Below are 26,708 nucleotides of genomic sequence, written 5' to 3' on the forward strand. Positions count from 1 at the left end.
ATGTGTGACATTCTAATGTATTTTTAATCTTTGTTGGAAGCCACCCAGAGAGGCTGGGAAAACCCAGCCAGATGGGCGGGGTACAAATAATAAATTATTATTATTATTATTATTATTATTATTATTATTAAGACATTATTCACCTTTTCCATCACCCTGATCACATGACACCTCTCCATAAATCCATACACTAGCTTCCTGTATGTTCCTGGGTCCTTCACAACCTTCTCACCTTTACCTCCACATCTCTCTGTTCTTATACCATAAAACATACGTGCCTGATCTTCATCCAACTCCACCACCCTCAGCCTTCTGCTGCACTTTTATTTCCTCAAATGAGACTGCCATTTCTCCCCCGTTGCCCCTTATGCCTGGAACTGCCTTCCAGAATGGCCCTATGAGGTCATCTCGCTTATGTTTTCCAGAGCTCTCCTCAAAACATTTTCCATGAAGTTATAGGCACAGTCCTTTAGTCCCAATACACTACTACGGTAACTTAACTAATGCGTGTGTAACTGAACTGTTTGTTGTTTACACCTGCCTCTGTTTCTCTCCCTTATCTTCATTAGACACAAAGGAGATATTTCAGAAATGTCTGGTTCAAGGGTGAGGAACCTTTCCCAGTTTGAGAGGTACATTCCCTAGTGCGTAACCTTCCCCAGGGCCACATACCAGCAGCGGTTAGCGCCAGAAGCAAAAGCAGGTGGAGCAATGGCCATGACTTCTACCTTTCTACAGTGGGCGGCCACTCACAAATCACAACATACGCATATCTGTATATTCAATGCGAGGAAGCAAGAGGCATCACCACTCTTCCAGGACACCTTTCAGGCCAGGCAAATCAACCCTAACCCTTCAAGTGTCCCTATTTTCCAGGGAAAGTCCCAGATTCACAGAAGCTGTCCCGATTTCTGATGGTCCCACTTTTCCATAGGACATCCCTATTTTCATCGGAGGGTATGGAATTATGCGACCCCCAAGCCAAGGAGATAAGTAACTATAGGACCTTTAGAAGACATCTGAAGGCAGCCCTGTATATGTTTAATGATTTTTTAAATACATTTTGGAAGCAACCTGGTCAGATGGGCTGGGTATAAATATTATGATTATTATTGAACAGGATGTCCCTATTTTCATTGCAGAAATGTTGGGAGGGTATGTGAGCTGCTCTGAAGTACTAATAAAGCAGCACAGGGGCTTCAGCAGAGTAAATAAAATAAAAGTCTGAGCGATACGCACATACATCAGGGTGGCAAAGGGAGCACTAAAACATGTAGAAAGGTAAAGGGACACTGATTGCCACTTTTGCCCCTCGAGAGCCAAGCAGTGGCTGCAAAGCCGATCCTCTGAAGAGTGTGGCCACATGATCAGCAGCAAACGCAGGAACTAATCCGCATGGCCTGCTCCATCTGGAAAGAGGCTCCGTTTAATTTGCCTTTGTCCAGCTCATCACTACTTACAGGAAAGCATCCAAAGTGTTTCCACAGGGATAGTCAGCTTTACGCAAGAAGAGCCTGACAAGCCACAGCAGCTGCAAACTACAATCCCCAGGATGCAACGCTCCCAGCAAAGCTTCGCAAGTCAGAAGTCGCCCCCCACTGCAGACCCTGCTGCGAAAGCGGCGCTCGCCTGAGAGGCCGACGCTCCCGTGCGCCTCACGTGAAGCGCAACCAAACCCGACCTCCTCTTAGCCTGCGAATGGTCGGGACCCTTGGCCAATCGCACCCTTCCACTTAGCACAAGCCTTCCGCCATTGGTGGAGGCGGTTAGGGCCTCCGCCTCTCTCCATTCCGCGCCCTGCGGCTCTGGGCTCCGATTGGCCGCCGGCCTGCCCTTTTGAAGTACCTGTCGCTCTCTGACAGGTTAGTAGGGAGTTCCCTCACGGAAGGACGGACGGAGGAGGAGGAGGGAGAGGAGGGGTGAGCGGCAGGGGCGACAAGTGGGGCGGGGCCTCGCTGTTGGCTCCGCCCATCCTGGTGCGAATGTCATCGGATGCTTCGGCCTCAATTAACCACCTCTTTCCGCAGCCCCTTTCCGCGCGCGCGCCTCGTGGCACGTCACTCTCCCGTCAACGGCTTACAACACCGTCCCGAGCCAGCGTTGCCTCATACGGAAGCTTTTCTCTCTCCTCACCCGCGGCTTTTGCTCCGCCCACCTCGCGCTCTCGGCCACGCCTCCTCCTCCCATTCCCTCCCCGCCCCCCGCCCTTCCCTTCCCTTCCCTTCACATCGCGCGCGAGCTACTCCGGTCTCGCTCCCGCTCTCCGCCCGCCTCGCGCCGCACTGGGATGTTGGCGGCGGCATCGGGCGGCAGTTCCCGGGTCGCTGAGGAGATTCAGAAGGAGGCGGGAGGCAGGAGGAACCGCCGCCGCCGCCAGTGAAACGGGCGCGGTAAAGGCGCCGCTGCCTCGCCTCCCCTCCCTCCCTCCGTCGGAGAGCGCGCTGAGGGAAACGGGGCGGACTCAGCCCTTCTTCCTCCTCCTTCGCCGCGCGTGAGGCGGAGAGGCAAGCGAGGAGCCCCGGGGAGCAACATGGCGGAGCACTCGGCCCCCGACCACAAGCACAAGACCGGTGCCGCCGCCTCGTCGTCGTCGTCGTCCAACTCCGCCGCCGCTTCCCAAGCGCTGGCCAACAGCAGGGGCTCCTCCTCATCGTCGTCGACGACCGGCGCCGGGCCCCCGGCGGGCGGGGGCGGCGGCGGCCTGTCGGGGGGCCTGTCGCAGCCGGCGGGCTGGCAGTCGCTGCTCTCCTTCACCATCCTCTTCCTGGCTTGGCTGGCCGGCTTCAGCTCCAGGCTCTTCGCCGTCATCCGCTTCGAGAGCATCATCCACGAGTTCGACCCCTGGTAAGTGAGTTGGGGAGCAGAGGGCGAGCAGGAGCCGGGGATCCCCCTCGCCGCCCGCCTGCAGCCTGAGAGGCAGGACGCCGGCGGGTAGCCGGCGGGGGGACGTTAAACGGAGGAGGAGGAGCGGGGTCGACGCCGGCCCTCTGCACAAGCGGGTACCGGGAAGAGTCTCCCTGGGCCAAGCGCGGAAGGGACTCGGAGCACGCGGAGTGCTAGGCGTGGTTGTACAGGACCCATTGTGGGTGAAAGGTCCCTTCCTGCGCCGGGCGGCAGATGCTCCGGAGCGGACAGGTAGACCTTGAGGGGCGGCTTCTTTCCATCCTGGGCCGAGAGGCCGCCCCCCCCCCAGCCCTGCTCGTGCACTTCATTCGGCAAAACTTGTGCGGCGCCCGCTTCTCCTTGCCGCTGCGGCACGGGCGGCGTGTGCGTTGGAGGAGCAGGAGGAAGACGGGGGGAATGGCCGAGGGAGCGGCTGCAGGGGAAGCGCGGAGAGAGAGAGAAGGCTGCTGCTTGACGGGACGCTGGTCCGGGAGAGGGGCAGGCGGAGGCTGCTGCTGCTGCTGCTGCGTACAGGTGGGTCGCCGTTAGGTGTAATAGCTGCGTGCTGTGGCAGAGGGGTCTGCGGAGCTGCCTCTGCAATCGTGTGCGAAGAGTAGGGAAATGAGTGCAATCCCACCAGGGGCTAAGCATTTCGCGCTCTTCCTCTGGATTTCTGCTTCCCCAGAGGGCATGTTGTGAACGGGGCTATGCGGAATCTCGGGGGACGGTCTGCCCAGGATTTGGGACGGGAGAGCAAATCGGGAAGTTGGAAGGGGGTAACCTTACTGGCCGGTAACCCCATCTGAAATACTGAAAATTAGTGTGGCGTTGGTGAAATGTGAGAGGTGATGTTTGATATTCAAGCTTTTTGATATATCGGTATTGGTATGCATGCAGTGTCGCTTTGCTTTAGGATGGTTTCTCATGAGACTTTGCTTTGTTTCCGTATAAAACAAGTATAGAGGTTTAATCCCCATCCCATGGAACATACCACATGGCTGTGGTCTCCGCTAGAGAAAATGTATGAGTTGATTACACGTCAAATTTTATCCAAATAGCACTGAGGCAAGTGCAGTCCCGAGGTCTATTTCTGCAGGCTCAGGAATACTTTCTGTGCTTAGTTGCCCCCATGCTGCATTGATTGGCTTTAAATTGACACTTTATGTTGTGGAACAGTTCATTTCTGAATGTAATGGCAGGTTTTAATGCATCATGATAGGGTTATTTCTGACTGAGAGCTTCCTGTGTCGCCACACGGTTGCATGGAGATGTACATTTCTGCCCTTATATTGGATTGCATCACTTATTTTAATCTCATGATTTGCAGCCTGCCATGTGGACTACCATATTTCTCATAAGAGTGGGATGCATTTGAGAAACTGCCACATGTTAAACTGTGGGGAATCCTGAGAGCCACTTCACACATCACATCAGTAACGTGATTAGATTACAGTAGTAATTAGTGTTGTCAGTGTGGTGCAGTAGAATAGAAGTTTGACTTGGACAGGATCTAGATTCATGAGGCCCTCGTCAGCTGTGAAGCTCACTGGATGATAGTGGGTTAGCCTTATTATGTTCTTGTAGTTACTATCTTTCTGTCTAACCTGCTTCACAGGGTTGTTGAGAGGATAAAATGGATCACAGCCTTATCTTCTTCTCTGAACCCTTTGGGATGAGACATCAGTGTAATAATTACATGTTAGTGGACAGTTGTGTGTTGTGCAGAAAGAATTAAATGGTTTTTAGTGTACCATACCACAGGTCTGTGTACAGTCTTGTCCATGTCAAACCAGATGACGTGCTTTATGTTTCTCTCTTGAGGAAAACATACAGCTCAATAGTAGAGTACAGTACATGCTTTAGCTGTAGAGGATCTTACATTCACTATCTGGAGAAAGAATTTCAAATTAGAAGGAACTCAGGGCCAAGCTACATGCATTGTCAGGAGGGCCTTTATCAGATCTCTCCCCTCTTTCAAAGGTAATAATAGCCACAGGAGGGAAATATACTTGGAGCCATGGTACTGGGTGAATCCCTTGCCCCAAGTAGTGGGATTGGAGTGTCTATTTGCCCCCCTTCTAGAGCAAATAACAGCTTGGGGTGGGATTAAGATTGGGAAAATGACACAGGATTTGTCACTTCCCTAGTGATATGTGTACTATCAGTTTTCTGCAGCAGGACAAATATGAGCTCTGGAGAAGGTCAATTCAAATAAGGCATAGCATATGTGTGTTCCTCTTTCCCTCACTCATTTAGCAAAACAAAATACAGTGCAAGATCCGTTCAGTGATCTCTGGCATGTATATCATATCAGCCTACCTTGAGCCTTAGAGAGCTGCTGTCAGTCAGAGTAAAGAATATGGACTAGTACTCAGAGTCTGTATATGGCAGTTTCATATATTTTCTTCAATGCTTGGACCAGCTACGTGTGTGTGTGTGTGTGTGTGTGTGTGTGTGTGTGTGTGTGTGTTGAAGCAGCTGTACCTCTAATTGTTAATGTTTTAGTGGATGCATGCTGTGTGTCTGTAACATGCACCTATCAGAATAAAGCTGCTGATGTGGCCCTGAGCACTTAACGTTGCACTTAGCAAAGGCAAGAGAAAACAGGTTTAAAATAATCAAATAGAAGTAGTTTGAAAGCAAAGGATAAAAATGGTGGTGGGTACATTGTCATATAATAGATTATTTTTTTAAAAAAACTTGATATGATACATAAATTGGAGGTTTAAGCATATTGACTATTAATATTGGATAAACACTTTTGCATTTTATTGTCACTAAAAATGAATTCTATGAAAGTGTTTGTTAAAATCAGTTTCAAAGGTTCCATTACACCCCTGTTCTGACTAAATCTGCAGTCCCATGAACAACTGAAAGCCCCACTGATCAAAGTGAAACTTAATTATGAGTAAACATACTTAGGATTGCACTGTTTGAAACAGGACTTAGGATGGAGCTGTACAAAAAGGATTCTCAGTGGCTTTGATTAAGACACATTGGAGAAAGTAAAGCAATCTGGGACACTGCTGAGAGGCACTGAACCTGCTCCTTGTTCCAAGGAGTGGTTACTATGATTATGTTAAACCTGTGAATAGATTTTGTGTGTGTGTCCCACAGTGCTTTGGTAAGAAAGTGAAATAAAGACATATTTGGAGTACCACTTGCATGTGTCCTTCTGTATACTACCACCTCTATTGATACCACCTGCTGTTGATAGACAATAGATATATAAAGGAAAAATAACCAGAGCTGAGTCAAAACAGAGGTAGCATCATAGACATTTTTTATTCTGTGCAGTCAGCAACACCCCCCCTGAAAAATTGTTTGCACCCCTTTCAAGAGAGGGTGTGTAAGTTTTCCCAAGAGAGCAAGAAGAGGGAATGTTCTCTAAATCAATTCATTTGTGTATATTTAGCTGCGGCAGAACGGGGATGTACATTTGGATCGACATCACTATTCTTCTGTTGCAGCTACTCATGCATAACTATGCATGACTAAAGCTGGATCAGAGCAAAAGTCTTGCTGTGCAGTGCTGACAGCAACACAGGGAGAGTTGGCCCAGTTGGCTCAATAACAAAGATGCAGTTTCTCTTGCCACTTTCACTTAGACCTCGGTGACAATATCACATAGCCATATCTGCTTACACAGTGACATAGTGCCACCCTGTTCCCCAGTGTGATTGGCTTGGATCATGTTTTGAGAGATGTCCTAAAATAGGCTGAAACAGCAGCATAATGGGACTGAAATAGGTGTAAAAAACAGTGTGGACTTTTGAGGAGCTTTTCACATACCTCAACAGGTCACTTTTATGCTTTATGAGGGTTCAAATATAAACATTTGTTGCAGTGCTAGAAAAATTAGGCGTGTAAATGAATGAACAAAGAAGGATTCCTGTGTGGAAAAAATCCGTTGTGCTAATAAACTTCTAAAACTAACCATGTTAACAGTTGCATTATCCCTTTGTGATTTGCACTAGCTGCCAAATAGTTTCTGGGCTCAATTCAAGGCGCTGATATAAAACCTTTAAAGCATTTAGCTTGGGACCTGGATGACTCAAGAACTGCCCTTTTTCTGCATGCTCCAATCATCAGCACATGTCAAAAGTGTTCCCAAGAGAGTTCCAGATCACACAACCTCAGGAGGTGCCAGCTAGATAAAGGGTGTGGTGTATTGAGTACCATCATTCTGTTCCTTCTTGTGTCTGGTAAAGTTATGGCTTTTTAATAAGGCTGTTGACTGATTAAATAACTTCCACATTAGCTTAGGCAGTGTTTCTTTTAATGACTTACGGATTTGTTAATTTGTGTTATTGTATTGGGCTTAGTTTATTTTATCTGTTGGCTGCCTTTAAATATATAAAGCAGGTTTTTTAAAATGAATATTAAAAAAATTCAGTGACCTAGTTCATACGTAATTCAAACAGGCTAACATGCAGATTCTGGGAGATCAGACTGCTTTTCTCCTCCTCCTGTCCTGCTGCCGCCTTGCTGCTATGAGCTAAGCCATAGTTTGGCATAGCACTGAATCTGAATCAGTGCTCATGGTTTACACCACTCCAGACAAACCATGAACTGTAAACAAGGTTTGTTCTAAGATTTACAGTTTGTGGTTTGTCATGGGGGCATAAACCACAAGTCTGGGTTCAGTTGTAACACTTAGCCAAACTTTAACTTAGTTCATAGCAGAGCAGTGGCAGCAGGACTGCAAAAGGAATAAATCAGCTGTAATCTTTTTTCCAGTGACCAGCACATTTGCTCATTCATGCTAAGCCATAGTTTGACTTAACATTAAGAGTGAACCAGGCCATTATATTGTCCAGTTCCATTTGTATATGCAACCTTAGTGACAGGAAGCTGAATACAAAACTAATTTTGTTGAATACATAATCATTTTATGAATGCAATTTCAGTGCTTGAATTTAAAACTAGGTGCTGAGGTCATGCAATCAGAACCATTCAGTTAGTTCATGAGCCAATACTGCAGAAGTTGAGGCTTCTTTGAGAAGCATATTTTTGACATGGCATGGGGGATGCTTGAAGAAGAAATAGTATAAAATCCCACTGGGTACACCCAAGGAAGCTCTTAGGTATTCCATAGCAGTTCGTAAATGACTTGTTTCAAATGTTGCAGTGGCTCATTGTGCCAAAGTTCCTTACTACTAGCCTCTTGAAGGTAGAAAGCTATACAAGCTGAGGTCCTTCACCAGTTACAATACAGTCACTGTGTTTATGTGATTATGCAACCTTACCATCTGTTTTGCATAAGTAAAATGAGTAGATTATTGAAGGCCAGGATTATTAACAAAATCAGAAATGCAACATAGATTTCTTTTATTATTATTATGATTATTATTATAATTACTTTTCCAAATATAACCATGTTTATCTATGTATGCTTTTGATACACTTGCTAGATTATCCTTTAAATTGTGTGACTCCATGTGGGTTGAATGAACAAGTAGAAATAAGTTATACATCATCATCATGATCTGGCTTCTATGCCTTGGACAGAATACAGTTGTACATCCATCGTCTTTTCACAATTTATAAACTGTTCAAATATTAGAAAAAACATATTTCATATGCCATATTTTTCTGTGTATAAGACACCCACTACTTTTGGGGACCCCAAATTTAGAAAATGGGCATATGCATTTTCCATGTATAAGACGCCCCCAGATTTTTAACATTATTTTAAAGTAAAAAAAACCCTGGTCTTATACACAGAAAAGTACAGTATAGTGGTACTTCTGGATGCAAACGGGATCTCTTCCGGAGCCCCATTCGCATCATGAGCAGAACACAACCCGCATCTGCATGGGTCGCAATTCGCCGCTTCTGCACATGTGCGTGACATCATTTTGAGCGTCTGCACATGTGCGAGCGGCGAAACCCAGAAGTAACACTTTCTGGTACTTCTGGGTCGCCGCAGGATGTCACCTGAAAAGATTTAAGCCGAAGCGTCTTTAACCCGAGGTATGACTGTACTTCGCTTTTCAGACTTAATCTTTGGTCTGTTTCTGGTTCAGTGAAAGAGGGCTCTCTTAATTCCATAACTTTTGCAAGCCACAAAACTTTTACAAATGACTTCTTCAGCCTCTTCATCATTTGTAGTATTGGTTTTCTGAAATTGGTTTTAGATTATGTAGCCTCTTAACAAGGGCTTTCCAGTATGTTCTTCTAAAGATACTTTGGCTGCCTTAACTTTTATTATTTACATGGTTAGTACAGTCATCTGTAGTGGTCATCTGTCTAACCTGCTCAGTCACTGGGCCAATTCGCTTACTGAAAAAAGGGGCTCCTTGAGTTGTATGGATTTTTCCCCTTACATCAGTAGGTAAGTTAATTAGAATTATAAGCCACAAAAATGAAGTGATCTTCCAGAAAACTCATTTCAGTATGGTATACTACTTTGTGCTTCCTCTTTGTTGTAGCAAGTGCAAGTATTTGAGCATATGAACTCCAGCTAATACAGTGGTGCCTTGCAAGACGAACGCCTCGCAAAATGAAAAACTCGCAAGACGAAAGAGTTTTCCGTTTTGGAGGTGCTTCGCAACACGAATTTCCCTATGGGCTTGCTTCGCAAGAAGAAAGCCCATAGGGAAATCTCCGCCGGCCTTCAGAAGAGGTCCTGGACCTCTTCTGATGGCCGGCGGGGGGCAAAAGTCTTTGCTCCCCCCCCCCCGCCTGCCTTCCCGGGATAGCGGAGAAGGTTTCTCCGCTATCCCGACGGCTTTTGAAGGCAGGCGGGGGGGAGCAAAGACTTTGGCCCACCGCCGGCCTTCAGAAGAGGGCCTTCGCTGCCGCCCGCCAGCATTTTAAAAGCCCCCGGGACAGCGGAGACTTCTCCGCTGTCCCGGGGCGATCTGAAAATGCTGGCGGGCGGCAGCGAACGCTTCGCTGCCGCCCCCCAGCATTTTAAAAGCCCCCGGGACAGCGGAGACTTCTCCGCTGTCCCGGGCGATCTGAAAATCGCCCGGCTTCGCTGCTGCCCGCCAGCATTTTCAGATCTCCCCGGGACAGCGGAGAAGTCTCCGCTGTCCTGGGGGCTTTTAAAATGCTGGCAGTCGGGAGGAAAGCCCTCCTGTCCCCGGAGCTTGCGGGGTGGGAGGTGGGGAGAAGGGCTTTTCTTCCCACCGCTAGCCTTCAGAACAGCCTTCTGAAGGCTGGCGGTGGGAAGAAAAGCCCTTGTCCCCCCCCCCCAGCCTTCAGAAGAGGTCGGGGGACAGACTGTCCCCGGACCTGGTCTGAAGGCGGTTTCCATAGGAACGCATTGATTGATTTTCAATGCATTCCTATGGGAAACCGTGCTTCGCAAGACGAAAAACTCGCAAGAAGAAAAAACTTGCGGAACGAATTAATTTCGTCTTGCGAGGCACCACTGTAGCTTATTTAAACTTTTTTTGGTAAGTCCTTCAAAAAAGTTTTTGTCAAGCATTATAGAATAATCACTAAATTGTCATATTATTTTTCATTACCAGTACAGCTTTTTGCTCATGATGATTCTTACGGTAGCTGCAATTGTGTCTGTTTATACATGCAGCTACTTCACTTCCTCCCTCCATCTCCAAACACAGAAGTGCTCAAAGCAGATGACATAATAAAGAAATGGCCAATGAAACAACATCAGTTTATGAATGAATGAGCAGAAAAACTGAGAGCCGGGACTAAGCAAAAAGAAAAACCGAGACAGCACCTAAATTAAGTACCCAGTGGAAAATAATAGTGTTCAAGAGGTGATTGAATACTAGGAGATGCAAGACAGAAAGTCCTGCATTTCAGGGCTTTTTGTACCTCTCAACCAGCCATATCTCAGAAGGCAACATGATGTTCAGAATGGCCTCATCAGGTGTGAAGAAAAGCAGTCCATTAGATATTTTGGTCCTAAGCTGTTATGCCGTTATCACCCTTAAATCCCATATTTCACAAATAAATAAAAATAATGTGTTAGGAATGACCTCCATTCTCTTCAAACAAAAATTCATGGTAAAAAAATGTTCAAAAAAATCAGTTCAGAATTTTAGACACTTGCTTTGAATGTTTCAAACAAGTTCAGGATGCAAATGTAATGTGTGAGCAGTTACAAGTAGGTAGCATGTAGGAGAACAAGGTAGTATTTATGAAGTTAAGGTAAATTTCAGTTTTAAAGTAAAAAGAGGTTATACTTGATTAGTAATAAAGTGGTATAGGGTCTGAGAGGCATGAAATATAACTACCTGGTTTTAGGCAGCATTATCTACATCATTATTTGTTATCTGATTGCAGTAAGGACAACAACAAAACTATCTAAACTTTTAGGAAACTAACATTCTGTATAAATGTTAAATGAAATATACTGTGGCTATCCAATTATATGGTTTCACATTAGATTATCACAGAATCAAATCTGATCATCTTTAAAACAGTATCCAGGGCCACAATAAATACTTCTGTGCATTGTTATTTTTATTGATAAGAAGTGACCCAGCCTTCATTACATAGACTTCATTTGCAAATCAGGTTTTATAGATCAGCTTGTTTCAAAGCCAGTGATCTTCTCTCAATAATATACTTCATTTTTGTTAACGTGTTCCACCATGTCAACAGAACATTAGTGGCTTATATTTAACTTTCAACGTGATGATGGTAAAAGCTAACATTTTTTTCTATTTATGGTTATTATTTTCTTTAAAGTGTACAGGAAAATTGCAAAATATATTTGAAACAGTGCTTTCTAACGCCATTGAACCTACTTCTGTGAGCATATCATTCCTTCCCCTCCACTGGATCTCTGTTAGTTCCTACCAGTTCAGAATATCAACTTTAAATTCTCTTTACATTTTTTGATATCTGTCCAGAATGCAATGTACATATGGAGCAACTTATCTAGGACAAATAAGTTGTGGTTTACTAAAGTGGCTTGTTTCAGCAAATCATAGAGAAATTACCAACGGTATGCATTCTGAAAATAATGCTGTTAAACTTGGTCAAAATGGAGGTAAAAGCTTCACAAATCCTCCTCACGGATGCATTGGAAAGGGAGGGAAATCGTACAAGTCTGTGGGGAGACTAGGCTCTGCTCCACTTGTTCCCATTAAGTTAGTGGCAATGGGGAACATTTAGTCATCCAGATGTTGTTAGACTCCAACACGCATCCGCTGTAGCCAGCAGGTAGTAGTCAAGAATTATGAGAGTTATATTCTGGCAGGTAGCAGGTTCCCCATCCCTATATTATGGTAAACCATGGTTTCTCATGAAATGAGAATGAGCCAGAATGAGCAAATGTAGTATGATTTCAAAATCTCCAAATTTTGTCCATTTCAGTGGGGTAATTATGCAGGAAATACTGTTGAAGGTGAAAAAGAGGCATTGGCCTTTCCTTTTGAATTATTTTTTTTTAATGTGGCAGTATCATAGCAGTGAGGGCAGATTTTACATGATCCATATGTTACTATATATGCCAACTTGATCTGATCACCTGTTAATTAGGAAAACATCTCTTCCTTCTTCAAAAGCTTTCCAATTTTTGCATGCGAATGAAGACTGTGATCTTTTTATGCTGGGTTCTCCAATAGCTAGTTTCGCGCATATATATATACGCATACACACACACACACACACACACACATTCAGTCTACAAAAATGAGATTTAAACTAGGTTGGTTTGTGGCTTGCTGTGGCATATAGACTGCCCTGATAAGGTAAAACTTTCTACAAGCTTATCCCCCCTAGATTTTAGTTCCTGAGCTATATGTTTTTTACAGGATTTACTCCATGAGAAATACAATAACCTTCTGTAGTGCTGGAAACTTCCAGGGAATATTTTCATGGGGGGACTACATTTGCCATTTATCGGAGCAGAAATGGCAGTTTTATTACGTTTCTTCTTTAGTTGTCTTGGTAGTGGGTTCAGAGACCATGCATCGTTGCTCAGACTTTAATTAGGAATAGAAAGGAGTTCTGAACTCTTAAAGGTATATTACTAAAGGCATTCAATGTCTGATCCACATATGTAGCAGGCTGCACAGTGGATACAGGCCAGGGTTTTGTTCCTTCAGATGAGTGTAAGCCTTGTTTTACAACCAACTAGAAAACATACCATCACTCCCAGTTAGAAGTTAGAATGATACCACTTGTTTCCAGTGTATCTAACAGCGGTATCTGTCCATGTAGTAACACTTTGCTGTGGAACCTTTTCAAATGCATTAATCCCAGGACTAAACAAGATGTGGTATTTATAATGTGTTTTGATTTTGTGTGCAAGTGTGCGCACTTGACTGATGTCTAGTTTGGACCTTTGGCTCTTAACTGCATATTTAAACAAAAACATTGAATTATTTTAGCTGAACTTTAGTTGTCAATATACTGAATTAGTGAGATCAAACTTAGATGAAGTAGAAATCTAATTTTAGTTAAATCAAGGCAATATCCTGCAGTTCTATAGCCTATAAATGGAGTCTTGGCATGCCCCAGTTCCCTAACTCACTATGATATCCCATTTTCTATTAGTGTAGTTTTTCACAGAAGGAAGGATCATCACTTTGAAAAGGGAAGAAAAATATCCTGCACATGCTTATTTAAACTTTTACCTGCCATTAGTTAGTTTGACTTATCTGAACCTGCCTCAGAATCTCGATGAAAGAGGGTTGCCTTGTGTAGTTCTGCCTCATTATCTCCTCTGAAACATTTTTACAGCCACTTTAGAGTAGCATACAATATCTGAGTCAAATGTAGGCCAGAATTTCAAGATGTGGATAATTTTTGATGTCACTTTTTAATTATATTGATATTAAGACTGGTATCATTTCTTAAGGCCTATCTTTCTCCCTTAAAACATTTCTGATTCTTCCAGCTGGCAATTTTAAAATTATATGAGCTACAGTCCATGGTACATAATGAGCTTATAAGGCTGCTTAACTCTTTAGTTTTCACTACTTCTTTAAAAGTCAGCCACCTACATTGTACGTATGTGAGTTTTGTTGTCCCTTGTTCAAGTGTATGCAGATTCTTCTTGCCTGCCTGCCTGCATCAGATGGAAACCAGCCTTTGATTGCTTGAAAGTAAATCCAGGAGCTCTTGGAGGAAACTGATTTTCTAGATCCATTTCCATCAGAATTTAGGCCTGGTTTTGGCACAAAAAGTGTTTTGGTCGCCCTGTACAATGACTTCTGTTGGGAGAGAGACAGGAAAAAATTGTCCTTGTTAATTTGCCTTGACCTATCAGCAGCTTTTGATACCATCCATTATGGTATCCTAGAGCAGCTGTTCAAGTTAGGGGTGGCTGGCACTACTTTGTGGTGGTTCCAGTTCTACTTGGATGGTCATTTCCAGAGGGTGATGCTTGAGCAGTGTTCTTCCACCCTGGGAAGACTTCAGTGTGGTGTTCCTCATGCTTCAAGTTTAATATGTATATGAAATCACTGAGTGGGGTCATCTGGAGTATTGGAGTATGTTGTCAACAATATGGGGATGACACACAGCCCTACTTCTCCTTTACAACTGCAGGTGTGGCAGTGGTTGTGCAGGGCTGTTGTATTGGCTCTGTAATGGACAAGATGAGAACTAAGAAACTGAAGCTCAATCCAGACTGAGTTAATGTTTGTGGGTGGTTCCCTAGATGGATAGAAGGTAGCCAGTGTTAGAAACTGGGATAGAAAAACTAGGAGCCAAGTGGCTCCTGGGAACTGGGTTGTGGGTGCCAAAACAGAATGTCTAGTCACCATTGTGGGGGGTCGGCAACACTTTTTATTTATTATTTTGGTAAGCAGGAACTAATACACAATTCAAATAAGTGTCACATTGTTAATATAATATTTTTAGCAGAAATTGTTAATACATGTTTAATTTGGTGTTTACAATAAAAATATTGGTTCCATACTTCAGTTTTCAAAACACTCTACTTTTTGTTGTTAAACTCCTTAACATGTTGTCTACTGTTAACATATATTTTGAGGCTTCAAAGCACATACATATCAGTAATCCTTGAGTGTTGGCCAGGCTCAAAAAATGGCACCCAGACTTTTTGAGGTGCTCGCAAATGGAGAATCTTTAGGTGCAAAATGCGCCTTGCTAATTTCGAACCCTGGAGGTAGCCTGCTCTTCATGGGATTATACTCTCTCTGAAGGAGCTGGTATGCACCTTGGAGTTCCTTCTCAATCCATTGCTGTTGCTTAAGGCTCAGTTGGCCTCAGTTGCGTGGAGTGCCTTCCATCACCTTCAACTGGTGGCCTACCCGCGGCCCCTTTCTGGACAGGGATAACCTAACTACTGTTGTCTATGCTCTGGTAACGTCTAGGTTAGATTACTGCAATATGTTATATGTGGGGCTGCCTCTGAAGATGGTTCAGAAACGTCAGCTGGTGCAGAATTCAGCGAGGTTGCTCACCAAACCATTTGAGCATGTAACATTACTGTTGGCCCGACTGCACTGGCTGCCAGTTGGTTTCTAGGTCCAATTCAAAGTGCTGATTTTGACCTACAAACCCTTAAGCAGCTCAGGACCAAAATACCTGAAGGACATCCTTTCCTTATGTGAACTGGCCCAGACCCTGCAATTATCATCTGAGACCCTTCTTCATGTTCCCGTCTGCAAGAGGTATGAAGGGTGAAAACACAAGTGTGAACCTTTGTTGTAGTGGCTCCACACTTACGGAGTGCTCTCCTCAGGGAGGCATTCCTGACATTTTCATTAGATATCTTTAGGGGCCAGGCAAAAACATTCTTCTCCTCCCAGGCCTTTGGCTAATTAAACAATATTTTCTTCTAAACTGTGGAGGTGGGAGTTATTGGAGGGTTTTGGTATGTAGTTTTTGTGTTTTGTAAACTGCCCTGTGATTTTTGGATAAAGGGCGATAATAGAAATTTAATTGATAATAATGATAATCTGCTTTCTGTTTCTAAAACAAAACAAACCCATGTCTATATGGATATGTGAAGAATATCATAAATTGTAAGTGGCAGCAAGTTATAAAACATTCAAATAACATAATTTTAAATAAAAGGGACCTGTCTGTGAAGTACTCTACAAGTGGCAATTATAATATAAGAACAGAAATAACATCGTGCTGCAAAGTAAGCTTAAACAGAAATCTATATAAAATCAAAGCATATCTGAAATAAGGAAGGAACTAAACAGGCAATGTCCTGGCAACTGCTAGTACGTAAGGGTCTAAAACTGATAACTTTTTTTAAGGAGTATGCATGGCTTCCTTTACCTAAATGTTTTGAGATTGTCAACCACCTGGACTGGATAAGAATAAAAGAACTGAAATTAAATCTGGATGAGAGGTGCTTTTGGTTAGAAGGCATATCGGCCTGTACTGGAAAGGATTGTATTCTACTTACAAGACCAGGTTCATAGTTTAGGAGTACTCCTGGATCTAGTCTTGTTATTAGCTGCTCAGATGTCAGGAGAGTTTCTGTCCAGCTTTGGCTGGTGTGCCAATCCATTCCTAGTCCTGGTCATACATGCATACATTTTGACTGGGGCTAGTGGTCTGTCAGCTGCACTGGCTTCTATTCTGTTTTGACTGCAGTTCAAGATGCTGGTTATTTTGTAGAAAACCCTAAGTAGCTTGAAACCAAGCTGCTCGAAGCAATGTCTCCTCTTATGTGAATCTGCCCTGTTCTTTAAGATCAGCTGTTGAGACCCTCTTTTGTGTACCATTGCCTTTTAAGGCAAGAACTTTCTCGGGGATGGCACCCAATAAGCAGAACCCTGTCCCAAGAGGTTGGACTATCTTCTCTATTTGGGTTCTGCTGGCACACACTTTTTATTCTGCAGCTGCTGCTTATGGCACTGATTGTATTCTTTGTTTTATGCTACTATTTTTAGTTAATAATTACTGTTATAAAGGTAGGGATTATGGTTACTTTTATGCTTGCATTGTATCTGTAAACTGCACTGAGCAACTCCTTTATTCAGGGGGAAGGGGTGTGACTTTTAAAAAATAGATGCATTTATTAACAAACCCTTCTCTTTCTTTGGGAGGTCATAGCTTAAGGAATTGGTGAAGAATCTGGTTGAAGTTTGTTGAAGATTGGTAGCTTGGTGATGAAGTTGAAGTTGAAATTATAAATGCAGATTTCAGTTAGGTCATAAGAATGAATATTGTTATGAATTGCAGAGGGGGGTCAGTGTGAGTGATACCCTGGGTCCCTTGCAGTTGTTGGGATCATGTATCTGTGAGAGTGGAATATTTAAGAGGAAGCTTGCCAAAGCAGTTCCTTTGTCAAACTAATAGCTTTGGCTGGCTTGTTAAGTACCATGATTTAGCATATCCAAAAAAGTTGCCCTGTGCCATAGAAACAAATGGATGGGCCTTTCTCCATCCACATCACCTGTCTGATATGTAGAAGAACAATAGCCAGAGTTGTTATTTGTGTAAGCTGAAAAGCTGGAGACTAAGTTGGAGAACAGATATGCCTTCCTCTATGCTGGATTTTGTGGTTCTGCTTGAAACCTAATGGAGAAGCAAGATCTGTTAGACTCGTGTTAGTGCTTGAGCCCCTCCATCCTATGGGCAGGTTGCCTGTATGTGTAAATAAAACCATATACCCTGAAGACACCAGAGTCTTTGCTGACCTTCATTGGAAGGTAACGGAACCTTGAGTAAAGTGCAGGCACTCCTGGAGTCTGACTTCTTGGAGTTTGAGGGGGTGCCTAACAGTATTTTCAATTTTCACATTCCTTTCTAACTTGGATCAAGAGTAGTAAGCTGTTAGCAATGTCAGACTTGTACTCACCAAGTGGAACTATGGGTTTGATCCAGGCTAACTTAGTTACATTTGGATCACATTGATATCTACAAGGCTTAAATCATGATTAATTCTGTTGAGATCAATGTGACAAATTAAAGTTCAACTAAATTTGTTCAGATCCAGTCCCATGTATTTGAAAAGCTGTCTGACAAATACATTTACATAAAATAAGTAGATTTAATTGCTTAAAGAAACCTATTAAATTTTACCATTTTTTTCTAGGTTTAACTACAGATCAACACATCATCTTGCGTCACATGGATTTTATGAATTCCTAAACTGGTTTGACGAAAGAGCATGGTATCCACTAGGAAGAATAGTAGGTGGGACTGTAAGTACCAGAAAATGTAATCAAGTTTTAAGAAAATGTCAATTTATAAATGAATACTGTTACTTCCATTCCATGTTTTACTTTGAGTTTTTAACTCCATTTATATCAGATTTTAAAATTTCAATTACAGCAAGTATGTAAAAAATAAGCTGTTTTTCAATTAAATTTAAAGTGTTCATATTTATATTTATCTCAGTATTGAATCATGACCATCTAGCAGGACCAGGATCTGGGAGATCCAGATTCGAATCCCTACTCAGTCATGAAGCTCACTGGGTGGCATTAGGCCAGTCACAACCCCTTACCCTCCCTCACAGGGTCGTCGTAGGGATTAACTGAGGTGGGGAGTGAACCATGTGCTCCTTGGAGGAAAAGGTGGGATATAAATGTAATAAGCTCTTCTGCTTACCTGCTTAAGAAAGCTGGAGGGGCCAGCCAGATGGAGATGTCAATCACCAACCTGGCATCCAGAAATCTCCACATATTTGCAGTTGAACCTGCGCCAGTCACATAATGTACTTGGTGAATTTCTAACTTTGGACAGAATAGTCCCTAGGACAGTTCAATTTTAGAACTGCAATATAGATAGCTTTTATAAGAGAAAGGTATTAGTGAGCTGTGTACGCAGAACTAATTCAAAAGCTTGTAGTTCAAAAACATTCATATGAGAAAATGTCCTTGCAAACAAAAGATTCAACTTCTGTGTTTTTCATGATAGGGTTGTGGCAGAATATAATTGCTGTTGTGCTGCAGAAATGTTTTGCATGAACCATCTCTGATGGATATAGATGTGTCCTTGAACACCAGTTAGCTCCTTTTTCAATCTAAGAAGTGCTGTTTGAGTAGATTTACAAGATGCTAGTCAATAAAACGAATCCTTGCGCATTTGATCAATAAAACATTTAATGAAATCAATTTGTTCCTCTTTTTAAAAATCCTGATTTTTCTGTTCTAATTTGAATTATTATATCATAAAGCATAGCTCTGCCAATTTTAGCAGCAAACCGTGTCAATATTGCTTGATGTGGTTGTGTAATAGTTTTGGGTTACTCAGTTTAGCTTTATATTAGGGTGCTTTCCCTTAGTACGTATAACTTACACCATAAACTTTCAAAATCAGAAGTACTATTTCTGAAATAAACTATTTGATGCTTTCTGCTGTGGTTTCAGCAAATGAAATTCAGTAAATAAGTGATAGCTATATTACTTTTGGCAACCCTGAGGAAGGGCTGTAGCTCAGCAGAACACCCACCTTGCATGCAGAAAGTCCCAGATTCAACCCCCAGCATCTCTAGGTAGGGCTAGGAACATCCCCTGTCTGAACCTCTGGAGAGCTGCTGCCAGTTGTGTAGACAGTACTAAGTTAGATGAACCAATGACCTGACCTGGTGTAAGAAGTTGTTGTTGTTGTTGTTAATATTAATAAATTATTATTTATTATTTATACCCCACACATCTGGCTGGGTTTCCCCAGCCACTCTGGGCTACTTCCAACAAAATATTAAAATACAATAGTCTGTTAAACATTAAAAGCTTCCCTAAACAGGGCTGCCTTCAGATGTCTTCTAAAAGTCTGGTAGTTGTTTTTCTCTTTGACATCTGGTGGGAGGGCGTTCCACAGGGCGGGTGCCACTACCGAGAAGGCCCTTCGCCTGGTTCCCTGTAACTTGGCTTCTTGCAGCGAGGGAACTGCTAGAAGGCTCTCAGAGCTGGACCTCAGTGTCCAGGCTGAATGATGGGGGTGGAGACGCTCCTTCAGGTATCCTGGGCCAAGGCCGTTTAGGGTTCTAAAGGTCAGCACCAAGACTTTGAATTCTGCTCGGAAACGTACTGGGAGCCAATGTAGGTCTTTTAAGACTGATGTTATGTGGTCTCGGCAGCCACTCCCAGTCACCAGTCTAGCTGCCGCATTCTCAATTAGTTGTAGTTTCCAGGTCACCTTCAAAGGTAGCCCCACATAAGAGCGCATTGTAGTAGTCCAAGCGAGAGATAACTAGAACATGCACCACTCTGGCAAGACAGTCCACAGGCAGATAGGGTCTCAGCCTGCGCACCAGATGGAGCTGGTAAACAGCTGCCATGGACACAGAATTAACCTGCACCTCCATGGACAGCTGTGAGTCCAAGATGACTCCCAGGCTGCACACCTGGTCCTCAGGACTCCTACATACCTGCCTGCCTTCTGTCCCCCAAAAACAGTACTTCTGTCTTGTCAGGATTCAACCTCAATCTGTTAGCCTCCAACCACCTCCAGACACTCACACAGGACCTTCACCAGTTCTGATTTGAAAGAGAGGTAGAGCTGGGTATCATCCACATACTGATGAACACTCAGCCCAAACCTCCTGATGATCTCTCCCAGCTTCCTATGTTCCTATTTGCCAGCTATCATATCTCATGGCCTTCTTTTAGGCAATTCAAGTTGTACAAACATTTAATGAGGTATGTTCTTTTTTATAAAAAAAAAGTGTCTGAAAGAATACAGGCCATCTGTGGTAGGATCCTTAGAAATACCCCCTTTAAAATATTTGCATGAATAGTCTCTCTGCTCCCCACCCCCAATCTTTTTGTTCCCCCCTGTAGAGGCTGCTTTTGAGATTGCTTCTCTTGTTTATCTTGTACCCTTTTCCCTAGTTGCTGCTGGATTCATTTAGCTGGATAGGGTTTAATGCTCCAGATTTTCTAGTTAATGGCCTGTGTGCTTTTTGAACATTAGCTTTATGCTCATTTGGATTTTAAATACAATTAGATTCATACAGGTGGTGTTGAGAAAAATCCTGGGCCCGCCCTCATAAAATAGGAGTTTTTTGCTTGCAATCTAGATTAAGCAGGTGTCTTTAGTTGTGTTCCTTAGCCATCCTTGAAACCCTTAATTGTATACCATATTATATGTTGTTTTATAATATTAAAGCTAATTCAATGCAGATACTGAAAAATATATCTGTATGTTCAATTGTTACCGAAGAAAATGTTAATGAAAATGTGTGTGTGTGTGTGTGTGTGTGTGTGTGTGTGTGTGTGTATTAAAAAGACGTTTGGCTCTGGCAATAGCTTGGTTTTATATGGGTTGTGGAAATAACAATCTCTTCTGCATGTGGGTTACATTAATATATTTTAAGTCTTTCTATAACATTGATTCAAATAGAAGAAAAATGAATTTTTCGCCTGCAATTTGGTAAATCACTTTTCCACTCTCTCTCCTAGGTCTACCCAGGGCTGATGGTGACAGCTGGCCTTATACATTGGATTTTAAATATGCTTAACATAACTGTCCATATAAGAGATGTATGCGTGTTCCTAGCACCAGTTTTTAGCGGCCTTACATCCATTTCTACTTTCCTGCTCACCAGAGAACTGTGGAACCAGGGAGCCGGGCTTCTAGCTGCTTGCTTTATTGCGATAGTACCAGGTTACATATCACGATCAGTTGCAGGATCTTTTGACAATGAAGGGATAGCTATTTTTGCACTGCAGTTCACATACTACTTGTGGGTAAGTAGCAACTCATGCTTCATAATTTTTATCTCACTGTCTTTTAGTATTTTGAATCTGTCTTTGTTGTTTCTGCCTTTTAAATTGGCTTTGATTTTAGATTTCTTCAATCGGGTACTCACAAGAAAGCAGCAGTTTAAAAATTTGAGGGCCTTTTTCGCTTATGCTAATTACTCTCTTTCCAAAAGAAAAAGTTGCATTGTTATATGGTAAGCTGGTTTTGAACTGGTGAAATATTTTGTGGTCTTTAGCTAGATACGGCTTGAACACTTCCTGCATTATGTCAAACTTTTCACGTTGGTGACACACTTTTTAGACATGCATCATTTCACAACACAGTAATTCAGTTTTACTAGCAATCTGGAGGTTAAAGTAGGAGGAGCATGGGGAGTGTTCCTGTAACACACCTACACACTGCAGCCGACACAATAACGTGTCGCAACACACAGTTTGGAAAGCTTTGAACTAGAGGGATCGCAAGTATAAATGATAAGAATTCAACAGCCATAAGCATTACTTTATTATTTATTTAAAATACACCCCCCACCCTCCTATCAGGGTAGCTCAAAGCAATCATAAACAGTAGCCATGCAAGTTTCATTTAACAGGTCATCAGCTTGAGCTGATTCATAATGTTGAGCTGAAATAATGTTGATGGAAGTGGCCTGAACTAAGCCAATCCAAGACCTTTATTTCCTAACCTTTGAACAGTATCCTTTGTTAAATGTAACGTTCTTGTTAAAAGTGGTCGGATAGGGTCATGTTGACACTAATAGAGATCATAATTGGCTACATTAGAGATAGTAATGGTACATTAGTCTATTGCTTTCCCACCTGCTAGTTCTCTGCTCCTAATCTATTTTCTCCCAAGTCCCATTTCCTCCCACAGGATTCCAAACATGTGTTAACCCTCAGAGGTGTCTTGGGAGAGGTGAGGTGTAGCAGCAAAGTAATATGAGGGCATGATTAAGAACGGTCTCCTCTCCACCTCTCCCCCGTTGCTGCTTCATTCTAAATCAACTCCTGAACTGGCTTTTCCCTACAAAGCAGATTTGATCATCAGGATATCATTACTTGGAAGTTTGTGTAGTTTAGACCCTAAAATTGTATTACACTGTCTAACACATGCATGTTTAAAAGTGCAGTAGAAGTCATAATAATCAAACCTTAAAAAGTTTAATAGTTAAAGTTGGTGACATTTTGCTATTGTTACAAAAATTGAGCTATACAATATAATTTAATACATAATGCAACTTTAATATTAGTATATATAATACAAACATAACAGATAAGCTCATATAGGACTGCACCCTAGTGTGTGTGTGTGTGTGTGAGAGAGAGAGAGAGAAAGAGAGAGAGAGAGAGAGAGAGAGAGAAAGAGAGAGAGAGAGAGAGAGAGAGAGAGAGAGAAAGAAAGCGCATTAGCCATGCCCAGCTGTGGCATGAAGCCCACAGTGCATTGTGTATTGGGAAATCTTCAGTGCACATGCGCCTGGGGAACATGTAATACCAAACAGTTGTTTAATACTGTGTCTGAAGCACATCAGTGTGGTAATGGAATGAATAATCTCTCAGTAAAGTACCTTAGTTAATTCTGATGCAAACCTTAAAAATATATTTAGTTCAACCTCTGCTCTTAATTGTTGTTTTTTAATTTGAATGATACATTTTTTCTTATTTCTGCTGAGTTATAACACAAATCACCATTTGTAGGTGAAGTCTGTGAAAACTGGATCAGTCTTCTGGACCATATGCTGCTGCCTATCCTACTTTTACATGGTAAGTGGTATCCTAAACTAATGTATGTAATGTGATTTATTGGAAATCATTTATTGGCAGAACCCAAATGTGCAAGTCACATTTTTTATTTGTACACTGTAATTGCTTTTATTAATAGTACATTGGAGCAACATTTAAAGAGAGAAAAAAAGTCTATCAGCACCTGTCTGAAAACACTGACTATATATATGGTGGTAGGTTTGAAAAGTTTGTTTAACAGAAAATGCCTCTTCACTTTAGAGAATTGGTTTGCATTTTGTATCTTGACTGAAGTTAGTTGAAGATTTATTTTAAGCATGCCACTCGCCCAGTTTGCACCTCACATCAAAGAGTGAATGAGCAGCATAGTTGCGCACCCTATTAACATGTTTCTGCGGCACTTAGCATATGCTGCTGCACTGAGAATGAAAGAAGCCAGAGTCATCCAAACCAGGGCTCCTGGTTAGGTTCTTCCAAATAAACCATGATCTGCAAATCTTGGTCACCACAGGCATTTGTTTGAACAACACAACAGGTGAGATTCTGTTTATTCCGCAGTATGGCGTCAGCAAGAGCGGTGTGCTGTGGGTACCAGAGCAGCGTGCATCAGCACATAGCTTATTTTAAACTTATGCCTTACTGTGATGTGTGAACTAAAGACCAGAGGAACTGATTTGTGCTGCTGCGAGACTATTCACTGCAGAAAGCTGTTCCAAAGGGGAAAATCTAAAATGTGTGGAAGATAGAAAGATCTTTACCTGGCACTGCAGTGATCTTAATGAGGGTGCCAGGTGAGTCTCATTGGGGAGGGATGCTCTGTTTTCAGAGCGCCTCCATCAAAAATGCCCTCTGCTTAGTAACCACCCACTTCAGCTCTTGAGGGAGACGGGGAAAGAACCCAGAGAAGGGCCTCAAGTGAACCCAGAGAAGGGCCTCAAGATCCGAGCAGATATATTTATGGAAGGAGGTAATAGTTTCAGTACTATAGCTAATACTAGCTCTTTATTTAAAGTACTTCACCCTCGATTTTGGTATATATACTAGATTATTAAAGATGTGTTGTTTTCTTAAAAGTTGCTTCATTTGGAAGATAACAGATACAATGGAACCTTGGGTTGCGAACGTGATCCATGTGGGAGGCATGTTCACAACCCGCAGCATTCGCAACCCACAGCGCAGTGTCTGCGCATGCGCAGGTCACGATTCGGCACTTCTGTGCATGCACAAAGCGTGCACAACCAGAAATCACGTAACCTGAAGTGTCTGTAACCCGAGGTAGCTCTATACTTGGTTGCCATATGTGTGACCAAGCTATCAATGGTGCATAAGGTGTGGATGCTACAGATCTGTTCATACTTGCTTTGTTCACTAGTGTTAATCACTATATCCTTTCATTGTAGAGGAAAACATTGCAGTTCTTATTTTGACATTGTTGGTAAAGTGAATAATGCCTCTAAAATTCTAACTGGCAAATTGCTTAATGTTACAGTCTTCTTAATTGGCATTAATGAGTTCCTGCTTGATAGTATGTCCCCCATTTTATTTACTCCTTTATTAAGTTTACAAATACATTATAATGTATTATATATAATTCACAAAAGTAGTTCTTTATGTTAATACATAATAATTCATATTAACGGTAGTAAAGTGATGGTATTTATAATTTTCTGGAAAACATTTCACTGAGAGCCATGACGTAAAATCTTAACTAAGGCATACCCAGAGTAGATCCAATGAAATCAATGGACTTAATTAAGTCCATTGAATGGGTCTACTCTGAGTACAGCTAACGTTGAAGGTCACATACAATGTGTATAATCTGTGTAAAGGACTAGTTGAGGAGGAATAAGTAAAAAATGCTTCCTGGATCTGCTTTCTACTGAAATCTTTATGTCCTGTGGATTTTTCCTTGTGGCCTGGATTATCTTGTCTTGAAGACAAAATTTAATTCATGTTGGTTAGTTTAATGGTTTAACAATAATGTTTATAAAGTAGTATTATCTTCTGATATGTTTATTTTTCAGGTTTCTGCATGGGGTGGTTATGTTTTCATCATCAACCTTATTCCACTGCATGTATTTGTGCTCCTGTTGATGCAAAGATACAGTAGGAGGGTCTACATAGGTGAGTGTTTTGATTTGCTGAGATTGAATGAAAAGTGGGGGTTTTCCCATTCTTAATCACATTACTTCCTTTTTCAATTTAAATGACTATGAATTTAACTTAATTTAAGTGGTTATTTTTGTCTAGTTACAGGCAAAATCGTAAAATAGAATTATTAGAATTCTAATAAGGTTATTAGAATTAGTAGATTTGTTTTACTTTTTAAATCATCTTGCATTGCATTGCTTATTGCTTCTGCCACAAGGAAACAAATTTATTCATTCATTCATTCATTCATTTATTTATTACAAATAAATACACTTAAGGCAGCTAATAACCAGAATAATAATAATACTTCAAAATGAACAATGTAGTCTAAACAAAATAAAATGTAGTTTAAAAAGATAATTTAACATGGCAATCATTCATCTCAAGACAATTTTTCAGAAATGTATGCAACTTTCATACTATTACCAGTGTGTGACAGAACTGTTTATAATGGGACTGGTGAAGCTGGTAATGAATGACAGTTGATCATCCCAGTGCAATGATATCAGTCATTGTCCCTGCAAGTGGCTTTGATTCCACCCTGGGAAGGAGGCAACTGACCTCTCAGCCTCTGTCCCCAGTAGGATGTACCAATGTGAGAGGAGCTTTATACTAATCTTGTCTGCTTCCCTGTACAATTTGGTGTCCTGAAGTGGATGGATGCCATGTTTTAGACCAGGGGTCAGCAAACATTTTCAGCAGGGGGCCGGTCCACTGTCCCTCAGACCTTGTCGGGGGCCAGACTATATTTTGAAGGGAAAAAAAGAACGAATTCCTATGCCCCACAAATAACCCAGAGATGCATTTTAAATAAAAGGACACATTCTTCTCATGTAAAAACACGCTGATTCCCGGACCATCCACGGGTCGGATTTAGAAGGTGATTGGGCCAGATCCAGCCCCTGGGCCTTTGTTTGCCTACCCATGTATTAGACATTGCTAGGGCTTTTCCTTGAGTTCATATCCTCTGTTCTATCCCAATTAATTCTGCACTTGTCACACAAATGAAGCCCTTTTTTAAAAAGGCCAACTGCACAGTGGAAAAACTGCAATTCTGCTGTGCTAAAAGGTGACATGCTACAATGCATTGTATTCTGTAAATATGTGTTCTTCGATTGGAGATAAGTCTCTGGTGTTGCCTTTTACTATTAAAGAGCAATCAGAGGCCTGTATGCAGCCTTAATGCTGGGCACTATAGCAGTAATATTGGTGATAAAACACTTCCTGCTCTTACAGCTTGCATTTTGAATACCTGACTTTATGTGATGTCAGGTGATTGACTGATGGTCACCTGACAAAAAATGGACTGAGGAGGGTATGTGATTCAGTATCTTGCCCCTGACATAAACGTTC

At 42.2% G+C, this 26,708-nt stretch overlaps 1 protein-coding gene across 1 annotated transcript in view; it reads left to right on the top strand.

The window, feature by feature from the left end:
• The first annotated feature begins 1,921 nt into the window (after nt 1-1,921).
• Nucleotides 1,922-26,708, top strand: part of STT3B (STT3 oligosaccharyltransferase complex catalytic subunit B) — a 44,779-nt gene continuing 19,992 nt past the window's right edge. Inside the window, exons 1-5 of the mRNA XM_053409530.1 lie at nt 1,922-2,844; nt 17,846-17,954; nt 21,159-21,446; nt 23,160-23,225; nt 25,229-25,328. Of these exons, the coding sequence (XP_053265505.1) occupies nt 2,531-2,844; nt 17,846-17,954; nt 21,159-21,446; nt 23,160-23,225; nt 25,229-25,328 (877 nt within the window). The 5' untranslated portion in view covers nt 1,922-2,530. The remainder of the gene's footprint in view (nt 2,845-17,845; nt 17,955-21,158; nt 21,447-23,159; nt 23,226-25,228; nt 25,329-26,708) is intronic.

This window comes from Podarcis raffonei, chromosome 12, assembly GCF_027172205.1.
Source record: "Podarcis raffonei isolate rPodRaf1 chromosome 12, rPodRaf1.pri, whole genome shotgun sequence".
In the NCBI taxonomy this organism is placed as follows: Eukaryota; Metazoa; Chordata; class Lepidosauria; order Squamata; family Lacertidae; genus Podarcis; species Podarcis raffonei.